This window comes from Talpa occidentalis, unplaced genomic scaffold, assembly GCF_014898055.3.
Source record: "Talpa occidentalis isolate TD23 unplaced genomic scaffold, MPIMG_talOcc4v2.1 talOcc4.11, whole genome shotgun sequence".
Classification (NCBI taxonomy): domain Eukaryota; kingdom Metazoa; phylum Chordata; class Mammalia; order Eulipotyphla; family Talpidae; genus Talpa; species Talpa occidentalis.
Window position 1 is genome coordinate 76,239,135 of NW_023601104.1, and position 23,293 is coordinate 76,262,427.

A 23,293-nucleotide genomic window follows, 5' to 3' on the forward strand; every position below is an offset into this window, starting at 1 on the left:
ATGTATAAGATGTGGGGCCTGACCACATGCTCCCAGCTGAGGGTGCCTTCCTGCTTCAGCTCACACTGGGACTAGTGTCCTTTCTGCACAATCCCTTGTCAGTTTCCCACATCTTGGTGATTTTTTGCTGGTGAGTCAGCCATTTCAGATGAGCCCCTGTGTGGTACGGAGGTGCTGTCCTGTGTTCCTAAGTACAAGATGCCCGTGACTTGCTCCTGGAGAGAACACTGCCACCTGGGGGTCAGTGCTAACCAAGAGCACATGTTAAATAAGGTGTCTCTAAACAAACACACCTCGAAAGAAGAGAAGGGTTTGGATGTCACTGAGGAGGGGGCACAGGTTATGTGTAGATCAGCTGATGAAAATATGGTGACCTGAGGCTCTCGGGGAGGTTCTGCCTCCCTGGGGTGGCGATTCAGTAGTCACTACTTCAGGGATTGCAGTTTGCATATTATCGGCTACTCTTTTCAACATGTAATATCTCATTTAATTTTTGTAGTAACTATATGGCTGGGGTTTTTTTACCTTCTTTTTCCAAGTAAAGAGATTGAATCTTAGGCAATTACCTAAGGTCACTGTGGCCTGGTCGGTAGAATTCTAACCAGGCCCTCAGATTCCTTCTCTTCCCCCCACGCATGTCCCTCCTTAAGTGAGAGTGGACCTTGTGAACATGGTAATGGTTATACGCCATGGTTACATTACAAGGTAAAGGTGAAGGGATTGTGCAGCTAGAATGAGGGGCCCTAATCAGTTGACTTTTAAGCCTTGGCTTTATGGGAAATTATCCTGGGTGGGCTCCTCCCAACCAGGCAGCCATTTAAGAGGAGAGACTGTCTCCTCCGGCCTTGACATAGCAAGTCAGAATTCTACAGTTGATGGGAAATTAATTCTGCCAACAACCACCTGAACTTGGAAAAGGACTGTGAACTCTGGGTAAGACAGAAGTTCCAGCTGACACCTCGGCTGCATTTAAGTTGTGCCCAGACTTTAGAACCACAGAAATGAAAGTGATAATAACTCAGAGTCACTTGTGGTAATCAGTCATGCAGCAACAGAAAACAAACACAATTAACACACACAGGAGAGGAGTGGCAGAGTCAGGGCTCAAACACAGCTCTGCCTGCCTCCCAAGCTATCGTTCTTGCCCTCTATGCTCTGCAGTATCATACTTTATTGGTTTTTGCTTGCTTGCTCGCTTGCTTGGCATGGGGGAGGGTGTTGGCAGAAAGGGATGTCAAAGACATTTGGATCCATGGCTAAGGTCTGATCCCTAACACAGTCTGCCCTTCAGCTTTGGGTGGCAGCAGCAACTGTGACCAATAAAAGAGGGGGCAGCTTCTCAGTGTTGGGAAATGAGGAATGGGCATAGACAAGCACTTCCTAAGCACTCTTGCTTAGGAAATTGGTGGGAATTTGAAGGCAGCAGTGCTAACATGGGCGCAAACTAAGAACACTAGGACCAAGATTTGAACCAAGCACAATAAATTGCCTATGGGATTGACTTTTAACAAACACATATGGCAATTACATAAGATTCAACCAGTATATGCAAGGAAAATTTGTTAAGAAAGTATCAGATCAGAGACCAGGGCAGGGAGAAGTCAAGAGTTCTGCAGGGAGGGACTTCTTGAATAGGAGAGATGTGAATGGTGACACTGTTAAGGCTGGAATGAAATGAGCTGGTGTTCAAAGCCAGGAGGAGCAATGCCAGTCATGACATCCATCCCCCAAATAGGGGAAATTTTAGTTAAGGGCTCTGCACAACTGAGGGAAGGATGAACACCAGTGACACCAAGCCTAATCTCCTAATTTCCGGAGGGTTATCCTGTGCTCTGAAAGGGGAAGCTCAAGACAGAGTGTTCAGGGTGGGGTAGGGTTCTACCGCTGCAGGATTAGTGTAAGAATTACAAGTGGTATGTTTCACACACCTGAAATAGTACCTGGCATGTGGTACTAAATAAACAGCATTATTATTATTATGAGGTGTGTCTTTAGATAACAGAAAACTGCCTCGCTTATATGAAGGTAAGGACGAGTCATCTCCAAATAAAAACATAAGAAGAAAAGGTATGATACCCGGTTGGGGGGGGGGGAGGTGGGAAACAAGGCTGGAAAATATTTAATTGTGTAACTTCCTTTTGAGGGACAGCACCGTGGGTGCCTTTGCTTACTCCTCAGAGTCACCTGAGACCCAGGAGCAGGGTTCTCCACCCTAAGAAGTCCAGGGTGGACATGCTTGTGGTTTTCATCATAGGCTTCCAAAGATGGGCTCCACTTTGAGGCAATGATTGTTCTGCTTCCTGATCAGCAGCAGGCTCTGGGTGGATGCGGTACCATGGGGCCTGGGAGGTGGGTTGAGAGAAAGAGGCTTCAACACTGCCTACATGCTGCTCAAAGTCATGTCCAAGAGCCCTCAGGAGCCTGTGCTGTAATTATTATAGTCGTTCCAGCCCCAGAGTCCCACTGGCAAGTGATTTCATATGTAATTATCCTCGAGACAAGAAAGACTTTGCCCATCCTCCTCCCAGCCCTTCTTCCTCCCTCTCCTTTTATTCTCCCTTCTCTCTGCATCTCTTCTTTCCCTTCATCTTCCAAACAAGTTCAACAAAGTCCACATCAGGATGCAGAGGCATCAGCCCCAAGGTCACCTTCCACTCCAGCCTGGGGCTGCTCCCTCCTTGGAGAGCAGCCTCTCATGCTCCCTGACATCGTCAAAGAAAGCCCAGAGAATGATATTTCCCTCCACCTTCCTCCTGACAAGACTCTGGCGTTCTATCTTTAGATCAACTGTCTCTTCCTAAAAGCACACCTCGGGCTCAGGGAGAGAATATAATTACTAATGGGGGCTCCTGAGCAAAATACTGGCCCATGGGTCAGAGTAACTGACCTGGCTAAGAGTCTATTAACTAATTACTTAACTAATAACTAGCATGTGATATGCCAGATGACATGGACAGTATGTTGAATGTTTCATATTTGTCTGCAATCTTTGCAACAATCCTAGCAGACAGGTTGTTTTATAGATGAGTAAATTGTAGATCCTAATGTCGACAAGTAAAGTGAGTGGTTAGGTGGCTTACCTAGATCACATCACCAGTCAGGGGCTGCATGACAAGTTGGTCTGCATGACACTTAGTCTGTGCTCTATTACCTCCTAAGTGGATACAGCTTCTACCCACTCTGCTGCTCTCACACATCTGGAAAAGGAGAACGGGCAAGTAGCTCATGGAGTGTCAGCTGCAGTAGTTTAAGAACTATCAATAAGTGGAGCTCAAGGAGACTGGAAGACAGAAGACAAGTTCATTACAATATAACATAATAGTTGTGATAAAGTAATGAAACTAATTGGAGTATGTGGTTTACAGAAAGTAGCCATATTATTTGTTTTTGGGCTTTCGTCTAACTTGCAAACAGGAATGAAAAGGTTTATGATCAGGGCCTCCCCTGGTGGTGCAGGCAGTTAAGCGCAGCGCTGCGAAGCTGTCCGCAGCCTCTGCAGTGTGGGTTCGATCCCTGTCGGCCGGCGAGAGTCCCACATGGTGCAGCGGACCTCTCCTGTCTCGCCCGCTGCTCCCCTCAGTGGTGTGTTTCGTCAGTCTGCCTGTTCTGTTCCCTGCTGGGTCTCTGGTGAATCCCGTGAATCTGGCCTGTACCCCAACTCTTGTGTAAATACATAGATAAGAATTTAAAAAAGAAAAAAAGGTTTATGATCAGACCCACATGTAACAAAGCTATTCAGTGAGGTTAGCCTCCTCCTGACTCAGAAGTGGGTCAGCACACTGAGGACAGTTCACCCCAATAACAGCGCTCTTCCCTACCAGTCCTTTGGCCATGAGTGTGATGTCCCTCACGCACTTACTCAAGTCTAGAGCAGGCATTATTCAGGGCCTGGGTATTTGTTTCCTGTAGCTGTTGTAACAAATAATCACCAATTTGGTGGTTTAAAACAACAGGAATTTATTCTCTCTTAAGTCAGGAAACTAGAAGTCTGAAATCAGGTGTCAGAGGGTTGGTTCTTCCTCAGAGGTTCTGGTGTTGCTGACAATCCTTGGCATCCCAGGCTTGGAGCTTTCTCACTCCAGTCTCTTTTCTGTGATCACATGGCCTTCTTTTTTTTTTTTTAAGATTTATTTATGCATACAATAACTGGGGTACAGGCCAGAGATGCAGGAGGTGAGAGGATTCACCAGACACAGACAATTAGGCCCATCCTAATTGAGCAAAATTTCCCCATAACTAATTACATCTGCAGCAACTCTATTTCCAAATGAGGTCACATGCTGAGGTCCTGGGTGGACATGAATTTGGGAGCAGGGACACCATTCACCCCAGGACTTGCCATGGCATTTGGGGCAGATTCTGCATAATGGCCAGGAAAGGATTTGAGTTCCTCATAAGGTGGACTCCAGTAAACCCCTATGCAGGGGTGAGGGAGACAACACACTGAGCAGTGTCTCTTTGGACTGAGGCACCGCCTCTGCATCTAAAACATTTCACAGAAATCAAAGGAGTAAAAAAGTCACACAGAGAATTAAGGCAACTCCCCTTCTCCCCCATTCAAAATGGAGCAGGTACATTTCTCCCAAAGTTCAACATGTGAATAATCCAGGTAAAATGCCAGTTACTCAATCAAGCTTACACCAGAACTCCCACCCCAAGCTAATATGGAAAACAGGCAAATGCCCTAACTTCTTTCATCTCCCTCCTAACCCCCAGACGAATCAGGCACAGCGCGGGGACCAGGCCGTGAGGAGAGAAAGGAGCTCCGTCAGCTTCCCATCAGCAGAGAACAATCCTGGGCACAACAGTTCAGCAGAGCAGGAGATGGAGCAAACCCTCAGGATCAAGAGGGGCCCTTTCTGCCTGCGAGGACTCATTTCTGAGGCCATCCAGGGGAAATGCGGCGCAGAACCGCATCCAATCTGGGCTAAGCAGATTAGTTCCCTCCCAGGGAAAGGTTCTGGGCAGCTGAGCAGGGCAGCTCCCTGCACGGTGGCAGGGGGCTGTCATGACGAGGTCCAGATAGGACATAATTACATGCTCCCTGGAGGGAGCTCCTAATTGAATTACAGGGTGTCTCCTGAGCCTCAAAGGCAGCCGAGGCTCAGCGGCAGCCCAGCAGCCCGGGAATAGACCTTCTGGGGAGCGGCTGTGGGCAGGGGGCAGGCTGTGGAGGGGCTCAGGGATATCTGAGCCCAGAGAGCTCTGTGGATCTCCCAGAAAATGGAAAAGGAGAGGAGGAAGTCATGGAGGTTGGGAGGGGTGGTGGTGGGGCGCTCCCTGTCCTTCATGCCTCAGAGGTGTGTGCCAACCTGGAAGTGGTACAAAGCCAGCGGACACACCAGGAGTCCACACTGTTCATTCAACACAAACTCACTCCCTCCCTCACACACTCAAGAGATATTTATGGTGTCTCTGTGATGTGGGAGACACCTGGCTAGACATGGGGAGAGCAGGAGTGCTGCTCTGTTCTGAGGATACAGCCTGCCCGGGAACCATTTACTCCTGAGGCAGCTTCTCCTGATGTCCGTGAGCTCCCCACAAGCAGAAACCAACTGGTCATTTCTTCTTAATGAGCAGCTCTCACACAAGCTACTCCCCCACCAGACTGTGAATATCCTGAGGACAGGGACAAATGTCTGCTGACTGTCCTCCAAGAGATTGGCCCCCCCACCTCCACGCTCTGCTTGCTTCTGGCCTCACTGGTTCAGAGGCTCCCACAGACTGCCTGCTTTCTTTCCCAAAGACACGCCTGCTTTCTCTAACCCTTGGTCCTCGGTGCCTTTCGACACAAGAACATGGCATCAAAAAGCCCCCGGATCTGAGCACACAGTTCTGAGCCAGGCTTGCTCTGTCCCCCAGGCACCAGGCCAAAGCATCTGTTGGTCATTCCTGATGGTGACATGGCACAGTAAGAGTCCTCTGTGCACCGGCTTGGGCAGGGCGGGTCTAAGCCACAATTGAGGGGGATGAATCCAAATACTGCACTAGGCCTTTAAGGAGTTTATCTGGTCCTTGCCAAATCCCCTGGGCCCAGATGAACCTTTATTAAAAAGGAAAAGAAGCCAATTCTTGCTATTAAGGAAGAGATCGGGGATATCTCTTAGCTTTACCATACGAGAAGGAACCCTACCACTTTCAGCTTCATGACCTTGTTCTGATGCTAAAATATGAAACGTAATAGAAAAACAATGTGATCTAGAATCCGAAGATCTAGGTTTGATACTTACCCTTAAAAGCTCTGTGTTCTACACAGACCAGTGGAACCGAATAGAAAATCCAGAAATAAACCCACAGATTTATGGTCAACTAATCTTTGACAAAGGAGCAAAAAATATGCACTGGAGCAAAGAAAGTTTGTTCAATAAATGGTGCTGGGAAAACTGGGTCGCTACATGCAAAAGAATGAAGCTTGACCACTACCTCACACCATACACAAAAATCAACTCAAAATGGATTAAAGAACTAGACATAAGTCCTGTAACCATAAAATACATAGAAGGAAATATAGGCGAAACACTACGTGATAAGCACATCAAAGACATCTTTACAGACACATCACCCAAAGCAGTGATAGTGAAGGCAAAGATCAACAGCTGGGACTACATCAAATTAAAGAGCTTCTGCACAGCAAAAGAGACAATAACCAAAACAAAGAGAAACCCCACTGACTGGGAGAACATTTTTGCACACAACACTAATGATAAAGGACTGATTACAAAAATCTACAAAGAGCTGATGAGACTCAACAAAAACAAAGAAAAAATCCAGTGAAAAAATGGGCAGAAGAGCTAAAAAGAAACTTCTCCAAAGAGGAAATGCAAATGGCCAACAGGCATATGAAAAAATGTTCAACATCACTTGCAATCAGGGAAATGCAAATCAAAACTACCATGAGATACCATCTCACACCAGTGAGAATGGCACATATTAAAAAAACTAGCAACAACAAATGCTGGCGAGGGTGTGGAGAAAAAGGAACTCTTGTGCACTGTTGGTGGGAGTGCAAACTGGTCCAACCACTATGGAGAGCTGTGTGGAGATTTCTGGACCTACTAAACATAGAGCTTCCATATGATCCAGCAATTCCACTCCTAGGTATTTACCCAAAGGACACAGAAACATTAATTCCAAAGGGCACCTGCACCCCTATGTTTATAGCAGCACTGTTTACAATAGTTAAGCTTTGGAAACAGCCCAAATGCCCAAAAATAGATGACTGGATCAAGAAGATGTGGTACATATACACCATGGAATATTACTCAGCATTCAAAAAAGATAAACACATGCAGTTTGCAGCAACATGGATGGAGCTAGAAGGGATCATGCTCAGCAAAATAAGCCAGAAAGAAAAAGAAAAATACCGGATGGTCTCACTCATAGCAGGAATTTAGAAAACCTAAATAAGGGACCAGGAAAAAGACTAATTAATACAAAGTAAAAATCAAAATCAACAAGCAACTATAAACCAGAGACACACTACAGGGCAGGAAGGGGCGGGGAGAGGCAGGGAGAGGAAGGATTAGGGTCAAAATAAGGGGGGTGCAATTGTATGGGGAATATAACCAAAATGAAAATGTATACATTGTGCAAAAATGAAAAATGATGTAAGAATTATATAAAGTAAAACATTAAAAAGAAAAAGCTCTGTGTTCTAGAGCAAATTATTTCATATTTCTTAGATCCTGTTCCCAATCTGAAGTAGATAATATTAACCCTAAAGGTCTGATAAAATCCTTATGCTTTCAAAAGTGAAATTTTATATTTTCATAAAATATTAGCTTTACCATATAAGAAAAATAACAACACTAATCCTTCCCTAAACTCTAAGCAATGGTAAGCTCAGGTAAGTAATACTGTGCCCTATATTCTGATATATTCTCCAGAATAGTTTGATCTTTCATTAAAACAATTTTAAATGATCAGTGCTTAATATTTTCTGAGGATTTTATGTCACTTAGATCCACTGAAAGTCAGGCTTTGGCTGTGATCATTCTACTCTCTCCCATCTGCCAAAATAGACAGCAAACAGTCTTCCAACAATCTACACAGGTTAATTAAAATGTCACTTCTCTTTGTTTTGGTGAGAATTAACTCGTTATAGTAATACTAGGGGTTTTTTGGTTACATTTTCATGGAAATCTAATTTTCAGCTAATAATCTTCAAAACATGAGTTCCATGAGGATGGGCAGATAATTAAAATGATCTGTGATATGGAACTAGTTGGGAACCACTGGTTTAGTTTATAGAATTCACTAGGTTAGTAGGGGTTCTGGAAGATTCTGATCTGAAAAGGAAATTACCTGCTCTCATGTGTCTGATGAGACTTTCTCTCCCTGTGGATTCACTGAAAAATAGAATATGGTTCTATGTAATGTAAGATGAAGACGAGAGTGTTTTAGGGAGGTTTCCCTCATAGGATGGGCCCAGTATTAGGGAGACGGTGGTCACTTCATGCGATGCACTGCAGTGAAGTGACTCCTAGTTTACCCCATGAGCTTCTTTCCATCTCCAGTCCCAAGACTAGGGTTGGCAGATATTGGGTCTCTCCTTCTCACATCCACAGTTGAACCCAGATACAGCCTCAAAAATCTTACCCAAGATGCCCCCCGGACAGTCACGATGAACTCCCTGGAGCGGTCACAGAAGGCATCCTATTTTACACCCCAGCCCTGTGCCCTGGGCATGGACACCTGTCAGAGCCACACAGGCACACACTCTGCGTCCCCTGGAGATGAAAATACTCTGGCTTCCGGGGAGTTCCTGGAAAGGCATCAAACTCCAGCTCCACAGATAAAGAGGGGGTGGATGCTAGCTTTAGCTAAGTCCAGCTGACCAGCTGTCTGGCAGGGGTGGGGGGTGGAGAGGCTGTCACTCATCCCCAGGAAACATGAGTGGCAGGGGAGCTTTCTATCTTTGTCTCGAACACAGGCTGCTCTGGAAACCCAAACCCAGGAAGAGGCTTTAAAAGTGACTCAGTTCCCAAATACTGTAGGTGAAAATGACAGCAGATTATCTTCTGACGCTGGTCTCCTGCAGAGGGCAGACCAGAAAGGGATGAAGGGTGAGGGGGGCAATGACCCTGGTGGCACAGAGATTTGTGCCACTGAGTATCACCCACTTCTGTTGACCTGGTGGAGGTCAGTTTCACCCTGGCGGCTGGCTCTGTGGACAGCGTGATGAATTTGATAGGGCTGGGAGTCCCAGGGGAGTCTAATTCTCCCATTCTCCAGCCTGTTGTCCCAGCAGGGACCATTGTACAGTCAGTGCTCTGCCCGAGGCACTGCAAACCTTCTCCACTGTGCCTGTTTTAAAGCTACAGGTGACTACCTATCCTGGGACTTCCCTCTTAGTGACACTGCCCACCACTTACAGACACCAGTGCTTATGTAGCCGACCACAGAATGCCTACTCTCCCATCTGATTAGCTGTTGGGAGGGAAAACTTGACACAGGAAAACTTGACACAAATCTGGCTCATGGCCTCTGATATGACCAAGTTGGGGAAGAGAGAGACAAATCAGGTTCCCTCTCTTGAGAATCTGAGCTAGCAAAACTAGATCTTCCCACACAGGAGTTGAAAGCAAATATGGAGACAGGAGTCAGGAGATAGTCACTGGCCTAGGAAATATCACTGCAAGCTTGAAGCAGCCAGGGAGAAGACCATGGAGAGAAGCAGAGGATAGATATCATAGGAGGAAAAAGGTGCAGGCATCAGAAAGAGAAGGTGGTCCCAAGGGCTCCCACAGCCACTGGTAGCTTTCTGATACCAACTCCAGTCTACACTGAGCCTTACAGCTCAACCTCCCATCTTAGCACACAGTAGGCAAACACTTTGGGGTGACGGAAAAAAGAGTGAGAGATGTGAGTCTTCTTGGTATTACTATGAAGTTAGTTCTTTCTGTCCAAGTAACAGGCTCTCTTACTGGACACCATAGCTCAGACATCAGACAGAGGGACTGATGCCAGCACCATGAAGGAAGCTACAGGGAAAGAGACAAGAGTAAAAGAGGAGACACAGTTGAAGGAAATGGGTGGAAGGCACTGACTGTGAGCAGGAGCAGAAACTAAGGTACTAGCATCTCACTCCTAGAGCATATACAATAAAGAAAAGATGCAGCAGAGGATGCGTGGAAGAGAGAACAAGTGTAAGAAAAGAGGATACAAGCAGAAAGTAAGAGGGAAGCAGGGAAAGAAGGGGAACACATATGAAGACTGGCAGTCAGGGGCATGACCAACCCCAACAACAGTGGCGGATTGCACCTTTCATCACCAGAGCTCAAAAAGAGGGCCTCCCTGGTGGCACAGGGGTTAAAGACAGTGCTAGCAAGCTATCGCCAGTCACTGTAGCAGGAGTTCGATCCCCAGCCAGGGAGCTAACCCACATAGCATAGCAGACCTCTCCTGTCTCACCCGCTGCTCCCCTCAGCAGTGTATTTCAGTCAATCTGCCTGTTCTGTTCCCCACTCTGTCACCGGTGAATCCTCTGTGTCCTAGACCCCAGTTCTTGTATGCATAAATAAATCTTGGGCCTCCCCGGTGGCGCGGTGGTTGAGTGCCATGCTGCAAAGCTGTCCGCAGCCTCTGCAGCACGGGTTCGATTCCTGGATGGCCAGGGAGATTCCCACATGGCGTGGCAGACCTCTCCTGCCTCACCCACTACTCCCCTCAGCAGTGTCTTCGGCCCATCTGCCTGTTCTGTTCCCCGCTCTGTCTCTGGTGAATTTTCTCACCCTTCCACACTTCTGACCTGTACCCCAGTTCTTGTATAAAAATAAATAAATTTTAAAAAAAAAAGTAAATAAATAAATCTCGTGAGAGAGAGAGAGCGAGAGGGAGAAGGTCAGGTGGTATGGGGACCACCAGGAGAAATCATGGAGATATGTAAGGAGAAGACCAAAGGCTGGCAAATGAAAACCATGAGCTCTAGAATAAGATGGACTATTCGAGCTAAATGGCAGTCTTAGTCATCCATAATCCATAATCTGTTTTGCATGTAATACTCTGAAAATTATTACTAACAATTGGCACTCATTCGAAAGCACCATCAAGAGCCAACTTCAGAGTGTTGTCTGTGCATAGGTAGTTGGTTCTTCAGGAACCCCAACCACCAGGTAGCTAACCAGCTGTGTCTGTGCACGCTGCCCACTCGCAGAGAGAGTAAGGATGTGCCACACTCAGGGCTGGACTTAAATCGTTATCAAAGATCACCAAGTCTTCAGAAGAACAAAATTTTCCATAACGAGTAAGTTCCACTTTCAACTTTAACATCTCTACTTATCCAGGTAACTTCCTGCCAGTAGGTGGAAGGGGTGGGAACGTAATTCCTTATGAGTGATAATTTCCGCATGAGAATGTCCACTGGCATCTGATTCCTGCAAACTGTGTATGGACCGGACAGAATTTAAATATGGGGACTTTCTTGCTAGATCCAGGAGTTCACTCTATCCTACCATCAACTCTTTACTACTGACTCTATGCCAGGACTTCCAATTAGGTTTTAGAAGCACAATTAGTTTCTTTTTTAAAAAACAAACAAAAAAACACCTTGAATAAGCTGAAGAATGCAGCACCAACCTCTACCGCCTTTGTCATGGTGTTGCCAGGGGCACCACGGGGGTGGGGGGGAGAGTGGAGGAATATATTCAAATTTATATTCAAATATATCTGGAAGCTAAAAGGCTGGACAGCAAGAAAGTCCTCCTTCTTACCCACCTTGCTCTACCCAAGTATCCGCCCCATCATTCTTATGAGTGCATCAGGAAACTCTGGCCACATAAGCAAGAGCATTGAGAGAAAATAAGGCCCTCAGCAGGGTCTCCACCAGCATCCCTTCACTTGTGACTGTCGGGAGCCTCCACCAGCACCCCTCCCAGCAGTGCACGTGCGAGACTGCTTTGAGGCTGAGACTTTTAGTATTTGATGGGCCAGTCACGTGATCATCTCCAATCACCATGTACCTTCCTCCTCAACCCAGCCTGGCATTTCATCCTCTCTGATGGCACCTCCAACCCCACACCACTCAGTTTTCTCATGCTTGAGGGCAGGCCAATGGGAGGAGACCAGGCGCGCACGCCGGATGCTCTGCTGCATGTAGTCGCTGGCAAGGCAGGAGGGGGTATGGCCTGACCCAGTGCTGCCGGGGGATACTGCATCCTTATATCCTAAAACAAATCAACCAGGAATGATGTGGACCCCTTGGAGACTTGGGGTGCTTTATGGATCCTGGAGTTGGCATATATCACTTTGACATATTCTCTGGCAATTTCAGCAGCTCATAAGAAAAACATGATCAGGTTTTAAGGCTTTCTGAACACAACAGCCACAGCTTCCACTAAAATGTCCATTTACCCTTGAATCACTCCTTTGTGCCCAGAAGAGAGAAAACTGTAGCTGAAAAAGCCTACATCATGGTGAACTTAATGTAGTATGTACACATGTGGATTCTCAATGACGCACATCTGGAAATTGTATAATGTTATGATACCATCTAACTTAAAGTGTTTTTAAAGAAAATTTGAAGAAAGGAAAGGAAAACATATTCCACTGTCCTGCTGGGCACCCCCACTGAAAATTGGCTTCATTGTGGATTCCCTTCTTCAACACAGCTCTGAGCCGACACATAGCACCACTGTGAGTTCCAAGAAGCCAGGGGTCCTGGCGGGGGCGGCGCTTGTTACTGGAAGGCAGAAGAAAAGAGACAGGAAGGGCCTCCAGCCAAGGGAGAATTAGCACCACCTCCGCCCCGCCAACCCCCCTTGGGTTTGCAGCTTGTGACTCTCACACGCACAGAAAGGGCATTCTAGAGGCAAACACTCACCCTTGGTGGCTGGAGAAAAACTGTGCTAACACCTTGCTGAGGCAAAGTGGGAAAAAAGCCTACTGTTTTAGTCAAATTAGAGAATGCACAAATTGCATCCTGGAGCACTCCAGATTTTTATAGCTGTTGATAGATTCTTGGGGTTGAAACTTTACAGAGAAAGCACCCCTGGAAGCGAATGGCCTGCATGATTTTGAAGCTATTTCATCATTTTATGGATCAAGTCCTGCCTGAAAGATGCCCCAGCCATGCTTGCTCCTTTTCTCAGTAACCACTAATTTTTTTTTTAATAATTTCTATAAGCTCAGCAGTTGTTTTTTTTTTTTCCTGAACAGCCTCAAGGTGAACTGAGAGTTTTAAATAGTCTATAAGCTATTATTATTTTTAGCTAAAACTTTGTCACATAATATTGAATTTGTACTTCCAGGGCATCTTTCAACCAAGAATTTCCATATTCTTTCCAAAGTTAACATTTCTCTGATGGATAAAAACAAAATGAAAAAGACCAAAATAAGAGAGGGACACATTAAATCAAAAGTCTCTAAAAAGTCCTTTTCAATTCTAACTTCCTGTCATATCTGGCTGCGTGGTCACAGAGAAGTTACTGTGCTTCTCTGATTGCAGCTTCACAAAATACAAACATAGAGGTCAGCTAGCTTCTAGCTTTAATGTTCTAATTTTGTTGGAAAATGTGTGAATAGAATAATATTCTATTCTCCCTAGAGGAGGCCTATGCTATTTAATTACAGTAGATCTTGGCATTTGCGTACTTGACATCTGTGGCTGTGACTATTCCTAGAGACCCCAAGGGTCCACGCACTGCAAAAATCTGCTCCTCCACAAAGGCATGCTGTGAACCTGGGGTATAGGAACTGCTCACACATTTCATGACTGAGATTAAAATGCTGTTTTGTTATTTGCTACAGTGTTTAAAGAGCCTAATTCCCATGATGTATGGGAGTGGTGGTTACAGAGATGGAGATTCTTCTAGATCATGAAGATGTTAACAGTATCTCTCTCAAATGTCAAGAATCTATTGTAACATGGCGTTAATGAAACATGTATCCACCCCTATTTCATCTACTACACCCCAACTTCACTACTACACCTTTAAGGAAGATAACTTCCAAAACTAAAGTTGTTGGAGACCCCTAAGGCATGAGGTGCTGAGACAAGGAGAATGTCAAGGTCGTGACCAGAAGACTAGTCAACATGGGCTGGAAGACTGGCCCATGTCCAGACCAAGATGTCTTTTCTTGCGTCGGCAAAGCTAAGCCTGAGAAACAAGCCAGATTAGAAGGGGAACAGAATATACTTGATAATGCAGAACCTTGGCAGTGAATGTATATCTGGACAAGGCTAGATGCTAAGAAAATATTCATTGTCTAATAACTAACAAGGAGGGGTAGGAGGCAGTTTATATCAATAAAAATGAGTTGCACTGTGCCTACCTGGTGGCGCAAGGGGTTAAGAAGCAACCTATGAAGCTGTCTGCAGCCTCTGCAGCATGAGTTCAATCCCCAGCCAGCCAGGGAGCTACCCACATGGCGCAGCGGACCTCTCCTGACTTGCCTGCTGCTTCCCTCAGCAGTGTACTTTGATCAATCTGCCTGTTCTGTTCCCCACTCTGTCTCTGGTGAATCCTCTCATCACCACCCCCCCACACCTCTGGCCTGTACCCCAGCTCTTATATGCATAAATAAATAAATCTTTAAAAAAAATGAGTTGCACCAGGCACTCAGGATGCTTCAGCTTGAATGGCGAAGACTTGCAGCCCCCGGGTCCCTTCTCTTAAAACTCTATTTTGTGTCTGTCATTTCTTCATTTATTGGTTCTTTCGGATTCCTCTCCTCAACCCTGTTCACCCTGGCAAGTGGCGCCAGAACAGGGATCTGAAGGGAGAAGCTCTGCCCAGCAGAGTGGAGGAAACGTGAGAAAAAGACAAGAAGGCCAATTGAACACCCAAGGTAAGAGTGCCCCGCTGAATTGGGGAAGACTTCGGAACTCCTGGGCAACAACTGGGACAAAAGGAAAGTAAAAAGTCTGAGTATGTCAAGCTTCTTAAAACTGTGCTGAAAGGTTCGGGTGTGAAAGTGCATATGTCGTCCTTTCAAGAACTCTTTGCTTCGTAGAAGCTCCTTGTTCCTGGTTCCCGCAGCAGGGGACAGTAGATGTAAAGCAATGGAAGGAAATGGTTAAATGTTTGAGAGTTGTTCACCATCCAGGGGAGGCTATTCTGCTATCAGTTTGGTCATTAGGTAATTTGATCTCCCAGGCGTTAAAATCTTTGTGGGGAGAGAAGGATTAATCCTTGGAGTCTAGTAAAGATGAAAAAGTTTTCATAAGTCCAAAGAAGCCAAGCCAGAACTCAGCCAGAGCCAGAGCGCCCCCTCCTCCCCCTCCTGAGCCTCCACTACAGTATGGGTGTGGCCGAGACCCAAAAGCGAGACTAGTGTCTCCAGTAGACTTTGAGCCACTCATAGAAAAATGTTTCATGAAAAACAAATAGAGGGAGAAATGCTTCAAGTTTTTCCAGTTAATTATTTGAGGAGGAGGCCAGTGTCCCTGGCACTAAAGTTTTGCTATACGCTCTTATTAAAAAAAAAAAAAAAAATGAAAAAGGTATTTCCAGAAATGGTATTCAAAGTTCATTCACAAATGTTAAGGTTATAGAAAATGGGTATGACTATATGAGACTAAAAGGTTCTTATCAAAATAGTATCAACCCACTGCGGCTGGCTGGTGGGGGGCTGTCCCTGGTCTCAGGGAGCAGCTGCCTGGACTTTTTCTCCAGTGTTGAGAACACTGACATGTCTCTACTGCCTTCCTGCTGTGGGGGACTGGGCTCTCCTTTTGTCCATCTTGAAATACTATTCTGGCCTGTTCTATAGGTAAAAAAAATTCTGTTTCTCTCTGTCTCCTACAAAATGCTTATTGGCTAAGTAAAAGCCTTTAAATTTGCTTATTGGGCCTGTAAAAGGTTGAGTTTCTTGTTAAAACTAATTAACCTGGTAAAAATAAAAAGTGAAAGTAAAACTTTTTTGAGCAAATTCCAAACCTCAGATTTTGATAAAAGTCTAAAACAGGCAAACTGTAACTTCTCCTGTCCTCAGAAAACAGTGTTCTTTTTTGTCTGAAGAAGGAGCTTGGTCTCAGTGAGACAAAACACTAACAACTTAAAGCCAAGGGATCGTTTCTTAGAAATATAAACTCAAAAATGTTTTCTTATCTAAATTAGTAAAAACTGCTTTAACCGTTGTGGTCTCGAGCCCTACGTCTTTAGTAATGATTAAGACTAGACACTTATTCTATGTAAAAATTTTAGCTTCTATCTCATTTATTGGTTCTTTCGGATTCCTCTCCTCAACCCTGTTCACCAGAGCTGGCCTCCAGCATATAGTGGTGTCACATACACAGAGAGAGCGTTCATCCCTCTCTTATTGAATTTAACCCTACCACTTTTCCCATGAGTTCTGATTTGTCTGTGTACCTTGCATCCTTCTCCCTGGAGGGAAAAAAAAAAATATTGGAGCGCTGAAATGCCAGTTTGTGGTATTTGTGGACTTATCTCCAGTACATAATCATGTACCGAGTATGTAGCAGATATTTGATATCTGTTTGTTGAATGACTGACCATCTCCTAAGAACAGGCACTGTGCTACTGGTGGATTTTCTTCATATTTGTATGGCACCCTCATTTCACAATAGAAGAATAGATATTATTGTTATCATTCCAACAGAATAACCGGGACTCAGACAGAAGTGACTTGTTCAAGGTTACACAGCTGGTTAGTGATGGACTCATGTCTATTTGTCAGAGTCTACATTTCATTCTTTTATACCCTACCCTCATGCCAAGGAAACCTCTGAAGAACAAGTGGATTCACAGACTCAACAGTGATGATAGGGCAGAGGCTTGATTTCAACCTGATTATGTTTAGAGGAGTATAGTGAGAGCAGAAGAGCCAATGCTACCAGGCTTGGTAGGCAAATAAAGTTACACAAAGAGGAAGGAATAGCAAGTGACGTTGTTCCAAGCATCACACAGATTCTAACTGCCCTGAGTGTTTCAATTTCAGTTTGTAGATTGGTGTTGCAATTAACAGGGTCTCAGGGTAAGAACTGGGTTCTAGCTAAGCTACACGAAAGATATAACTGGAAAGCAAGCATTCATGGTTCAGTTAAGTGAGTTATTTGAAAAGTCACTTTCCTGCCTGGATCTCATGGTTTGGTCAACAGCTTTGAGGTCTTTTACCTCTAAGCGGGGACCAGCAGCATCAGAAGCTTACTAGAAATGCAGAGTAGAGCCCTACTCTACACCTTTTGAATCAAAACCTGCATTTTACTATGAACCAGAGACACTTTTTGGGGGGTGGGGGGCGGGAGGGGAGGGATTGGGGTCAGAATGGGGCGTTTGCAATTGTATGGGGGAATATAAAAATAAAATTTAATATTTAAAAAAAAAAAAAATTAAATGAAAGACATTGAGAAAAGAATGGGTGAAAAGGGTCTGGAACCTAGGTGATAAAGAATTATTTACTAAGCACAAAAGGAATAAACTTTGTGGAATAGAAATTGGTCTGATGACAGTGTCCTAGAGGAAAGCTAAAGCAATTGATCTTCAACAAAAATAAATTTAATGTCAAGTGAAAATTCTTCCCATTATAAGCCAGAGAACTAGGAAGAACTTTTTGTTTACACTGTGCCCGATTTCTTGTAAAAAATGAACATCAAATTAAATATTTGTGAACTTAAAAAAAAAAATAAAAATAAAAATAAATAAGCAAAACAGAAAAAAAAAAAAAAACCTGCATTTTAGCAAGCTTCTGGGAGGATTCATAAGCCCATTCAAATTTAAGAAACACTATTCTAGAAAATATTCTAAGGACCTTCCTGGCTCTCATATTTTACAAGCTTAGGTTAGAATCTTCTTGGTAACCAAAAAACTAGCATGCTTATTAATTAGAGATCCAACCTGATCACCTGATCACCCTAATAGTGTGTTCTGGAGAATATTGCTACCTCATTGTTAATTACTATGAATAACCCCATTTACTAAGCATATCCCATGTACTAGGAACACTGGATATAATACCTTGAATTGTCGTAACAGCTCTGCAAGGGACATTACTATGCCCATTTTACCAATGAGGAAATAATGCTGAAAGTTAATTAAAATTACCCAAAACTACATGCTTAAACCCACAGTAAAGCCAAAACCTTTACGCAGAGTACTCAGATCCCAGGGTTTTTCTGCAACATCATTGTTTGTAGTTAAAAAATTATAATTTAAAGTAGCAAGGGTAGGGCTTCAATATGGAGACAGACTAGCAGGTTTTGGATTCATTCTATGGTGAAGAAGATCAAAAGGGTAAATCTATACTGAAGTCTAAAAAATAATGCAAAGGAATAGATGAGCAGAATAGCTGAACCAGAATCTCAAACTTGTGAAGGCCAAGACCCATTTAGAACCATTAGCACCCAGAAGTCATAATTCATGAGACACATTCACACCAAGATATTGCTCAAGCTAAAAATACAAAGGGGCTTGAGGAAGATTAAGTCACATCCAGAGAACCTAGAAGCACAATTGATTATTAATGGGATAAAAAACTTTGGATTCAAGCCTCTGATTTCTCAAAAATTACCATTCAGGTCCCGTGGCCGATGGGTATGGAACTGGAGCACCCACAACTGTGTCTGTCAAAGGATGACCAGTGTTGCTGCATTAACACCCGGTAATGCCTGACAACGACTCTTACACCCTGATGCTGCTGTAAACACACGTGCCCCTCCTCAGTGTCTGTCACCCCAGTGAGGTCCTGCCCTTCATTTGTATGCAGAAAACTCTCCCCAGAGCACATACAAATGAACAGCATTCTCTGGAAGGCACAGGTTTTTTTCTTATGCTAACAGATGATTGTCCTTTCCAGCAAAATGACTAAATGGGGCGCTAATAAATCAATCTGTGAATGGCCATTTCACTTCCATCTTGGGTAGGACAAATATGACCTACACTGAGCACTTGAGCCTAGAGTTCAGAAAATGCTAGAGCTGGAAGGAACTGCAGAAAGACCCCATCTGGCTGCTCGAGGCACGGATACCTTGCCATTCTCACTTTATGGGTGAGTTCCAGAGCTAAAACTAAGTGACTCGTCCAACTTAATTTTTTAAAGTCAGGATTAAAGATTGAGGAAAGACAAGTGCAGAGCCCCCAGGACCACTCACTGAAGCGCTGTTGTCAGCAGGACTCTGCCCCTTTTGAGATCTGTCTCATGGCCAGACTTGCAAAGAAGCACTTCTGTGACGTACCTCCCTCTTTTCCATGGACCCGCCTTTTCCTTCCTTAGCTCTTCTAAACACTGTGTTTTCATTTCTCACTGAAAGTGTGGCTAATAAGTTCTTGCAGTAGTTTGACGTTTTCTCCTGCCTGCATTGCCTTCTATTCTTCACACCTTCCCCTGCTACTGCTTTTTGCTTGGGGACACGAGCAGGAACTCACGAGCAGTAACTTGGCTACTCTGGAAAATCTGGCCCCTCATAAGCTGCAAATCTTAAGGGAAGTCGTTTTGCTTCCTTCCTCAAAGATGCTCAGAAGATAAGGACAGAGCATGCATTCAAGAAGACTCAGTGGGAGCCGTCCTACAGTGACAGAGGCTGAGAAGCGTCACCCCCACAATGTCGAAGGACTAAATGGGGCAGCTGACTAGAAAGTAATTCAGGAGAATTCTGGACTGTGAAAAGATCTGACCAGCAGAAGATGTGGCTTCTCTCACAATTCCCAAGAATCTTCTCTCACTACTTACCAGATTTTGGAGCATAAACCTGGCACTGAAATTCTAGGATGGTCACTGCCCTGGGTGCTCGGCTTCCCCGAGGTACCTCCAGGGCCCAAGCCACACTGACCCCTCTCTTCTAGGCTGGACACACCTTGCACCATTAATACCCTGTGGACATTCTTAAGGGAGTGCCAAGTTTCTACCAACTTTGCAGTTTCCAAATTGGAGAGGGGTCTGAAATCTGGTTACATACCACAACTGCGACATGGTACTTGCGGGGAAAAGCCAGTGCCACTTGCTTTCTTGGGGATGTCCTGATTGAGCTATCACTGTCTCATTAGGGTAAGGAGTGACTTCAAAGCTCATACAAGACCTGGGCATGAGGAGTGGAGGTCAGAGAGACCCAAGATGTCTCCTACTTTGGCTTTGTCATGAGAATTCTCCAAACTATGATATCGGACTTCTGGCACCCTCATACCTCCATCAGTTGTCGCGGTCAGTTTCAATGGACAAAGCCTTCTGTGTCCTTAATCCAACCACAGGAGTCCTTGCCCAGAAAACATTAAAAGCACAAAAACTAAGGGAAATTTTGGACACAGAACCTGCCAGTACTGTCTGCTGATCCTGCATACCTGCGATGAAACCAAAGTATGACATTAACACAAATACAGAGAAATATTTAAAGAATGGTACGCAAGGACAGAAGGCAATGACAAGGGATGGAGGCAATAGACCATGGAAGGGTTACTTACACGGTTTCATCATTCTTGAATTCCAGCTCCCCGTATGTGTCTTCAAAATCTTCACCACCACCCTTGGCTGTCCCTTCCACTGTCCTAAAAGGTAAGATGACTGTGCCCCGGGCACCTGATGTCCGCAGAACCTTGACCTCCATGACACCAATACTCTCACTGACATGAATAGTGTCACATTCAAAAGTGAAGATGCCTGCGTGGTCATCATCCAGGATAGTGACTGTGGCCACACATGGGGATGCCAGGACGGCCCGTGGCAGGGGAAGGCTATTGAGTACTGTTGGAGGCATCCCCTCCTCCACCTGCTCCTCCTCCAGGCGAACGTTGCTCAGCCTCACGAAGAAATGTTCATCCTCCTCAAAAATGTCATCATCAATGATGCCCACGGAGAACTCCTTCTGGGTCTCTCCTGGCTTCAGAACCACAGTGCCCTCTGTGAACTCATAGTCAGCCCCTGCGTTGGCAGATCCATCCTCTGTTTTGTAGTCCACATACATGGTCTTGGACGTATCCCCCCCTTTCCTCACCACTGTCAGGAGCACAGCTCCACAGTTCTCCAGGCACTGGTAAGAGCATGGGTCAAAGAAGACCTTAGAGACAAAGTCCTCAGGCTCATCGGTGTGCACCTCGTTCATGCTCGAGGCCTTCTTGGCTTGCTCCGCTGCGTGCTTCTTTAGGATATTGCCTGCACCAGTCATCATCCGAGTGGCTTGGATCCGGTAGAAGGCGCGGCTCTTCTGTTGATGGGAAAGAGCGTAGTAATTGGCCATCTCCACTAGCTGATCTAAGTCCTTCTCTGGGTGTTTTTGCTTCAGATCCTTGAGAATCCGGATCATCTCCCTGCGGGACTCGTCCACTTCCTTGCCTTCCAGGGGCACGAGATTCCCATCTAGGAAGTGGGAATTCATCATTTTCCCATCCATCTCAATGCCCTTGGGGTGGTCACCCTCTGTCTCTATGATAATCCCTCGGTGTTTATCTGCACGGTACTTTTTGTGCATGTACTTGTAGAAGAGCAGCCGTCTATCTGCCATCCAGGCTAGAAGCACACACACTGGGAAGAAGAAGAGCGTGAGGAGGCCCTCCCACACCTGGACCACACCAGGAGAGAACACGGCCAGGATCATATAGAGCCAGATGTAGGCAAAGATGCTCCAGGCAGCCGTGACGAAGAAGACGCGCAGGTGCTTGATCTTGCGAGTCTCTCCATCAGGGATGACATAGACACAGATGCCGATGATGATGAACATGTTGAAAGCTGCACTGCCAACGATGGTGGAAGGCCCCAGATCGCCAGCTATGAAGCCATGACCACAAACCTCAATCAGAGAGAGGAGGATCTCAGGAGCAGAGGAACCCAGGGCCATAAGGGTCAGATTGGAGACAGTTTCATTCCAGACCCGAATTGTGGTTGTGCTGGTCTCTCCATTGGGCTTTTTGATGGTCACCTCTCTCTCTTGAGAAGTGATGACTTCAATAGATGCCATGAAGCGGTCAGCAATGATGGACACCCCAAGGAACATGTATATCAGGGCCACAAAGTAGACAATGACCCTGGCAATCTTATCCCCCAGGGAAGGGTTCTCCGGGTACCAGATGGGGAGGATGACACCCTCCTTGCAGTCCGATGACCCTGAACAGGACTCATTGTTCTGCCCTGTACTGGGCACATCTCCTGAGCTACCGGCCTCTGCCCGAAGACCATTCAGGAAGAGCACAAAAGTAATCAGCCCAAAATGGAGAAAGGCAGAGGTGACAGGCTGCAACCTTAACCACGCCATACACAAGACTTAGCCGCTGGCTTCCACTGCAGCACCAAGGTCCTCCTGACAGGCCAGAGACCTAGAAAAGACCAGAGAGGCAGGAAAAGTCATGAGGAGACGGGGGACAGCCAATGGTAGGTTCCCACCAATACAATCTGGTGCTTCACCTTGAGCGACATATCGTGCTAACATATGGGGCAGTCTCTCACTTGGAAAAAGATGTCAATGGGAGGTACAAATAGCTGCACTGTCCTCAGGACCATCTGGTGGAAACTCGGTTGGAGAATGGCTTAAAATAACTGGGTATATTAGAATGGAAACATAAGTGATCCCCTCCAGTCCTATTTCCAATCCCACTGTTAGCCGAAATAATTCTCAAGAATTAACTTAAAATAGATTATGATTTGAACATTTGTCAACTAATACTGTTTCTAGAATTTCGAGTATTCCCCCCTCTACCATCATCATACTCAAGAAATCTTGCACAACATAGCTTTGCAAGAGTGCATACTGGGGGCCTCCCAGGTGGCGCAGCTGTTGAGCGCTGGGTTGCGAAGCTGCCCGCAGCCTCTGTGGTGCCAGTTCGATCCCCGGCTGCTCCCCGGCCACCGGAGGAGGGTCCCACATGGCGCGCAGACCTCTCCTGCCGCCCGCTGCTCCCCTCAGCAGTATACTTCGGTCCTTCTGCCTGCTCTGCTCCCCGCTCTGGCTCTGGTGAATTCTCTCACCCTCCCACACTTCTGACTATACCCAGTGCTTGTATAAACAAAACAAACAAATAAATAAATAAATAAGTAAAAACATGCCTCTATTAAAAAAAAAAAAAAAAGAGTGCATACTGGATTGAACTGCTATCATGGGCTACTTCCCCAAAATAGAACACCTTGCTCTGGGTGCAATTTCCCCTCAGGAAAATTTCCTTTCCCAAATGCAAAACTTTTGGAAGCAAGTTGTAATTCTGAAAGAAGAGTTGATTCTGTAGACAAAGTTATCTTCAGTGTCACTACACTGAGGCCCTGCAAGCTGCTCCCTAGACTCAGCCCAAGGTAGCCCTTAGTCCTCCAGCAAAAACATAGCGGTGAAATCATTTATGCATCCAGTTACAGGAAGATGGCGCCAAGTCAGCCAGTCAAATTCCAAATGCAAACACTCAAAGGGTCAAGTGGTAGCAAACAC

The 23,293-nt window shown here is 45.4% G+C and overlaps 1 protein-coding gene across 5 annotated transcripts in view; it reads right to left on the reverse strand.

Moving 5' to 3' along the window:
• SLC8A3 (solute carrier family 8 member A3) overlaps nt 1-23,293 on the reverse strand; it is a 153,139-nt gene that overhangs the window by 84,290 nt on the left and 45,556 nt on the right. For all 5 annotated transcript variants that reach the window (XM_037503598.2, XM_037503592.2, XM_037503596.2 and 2 more), the window contains exon 2: nt 20,352-22,196. In XM_037503598.2, coding sequence (XP_037359495.1) covers nt 20,352-22,135 — 1,784 coding nt within the window. In that variant the 5' untranslated portion in view covers nt 22,136-22,196. The remainder of the gene's footprint in view (nt 1-20,351; nt 22,197-23,293) is intronic.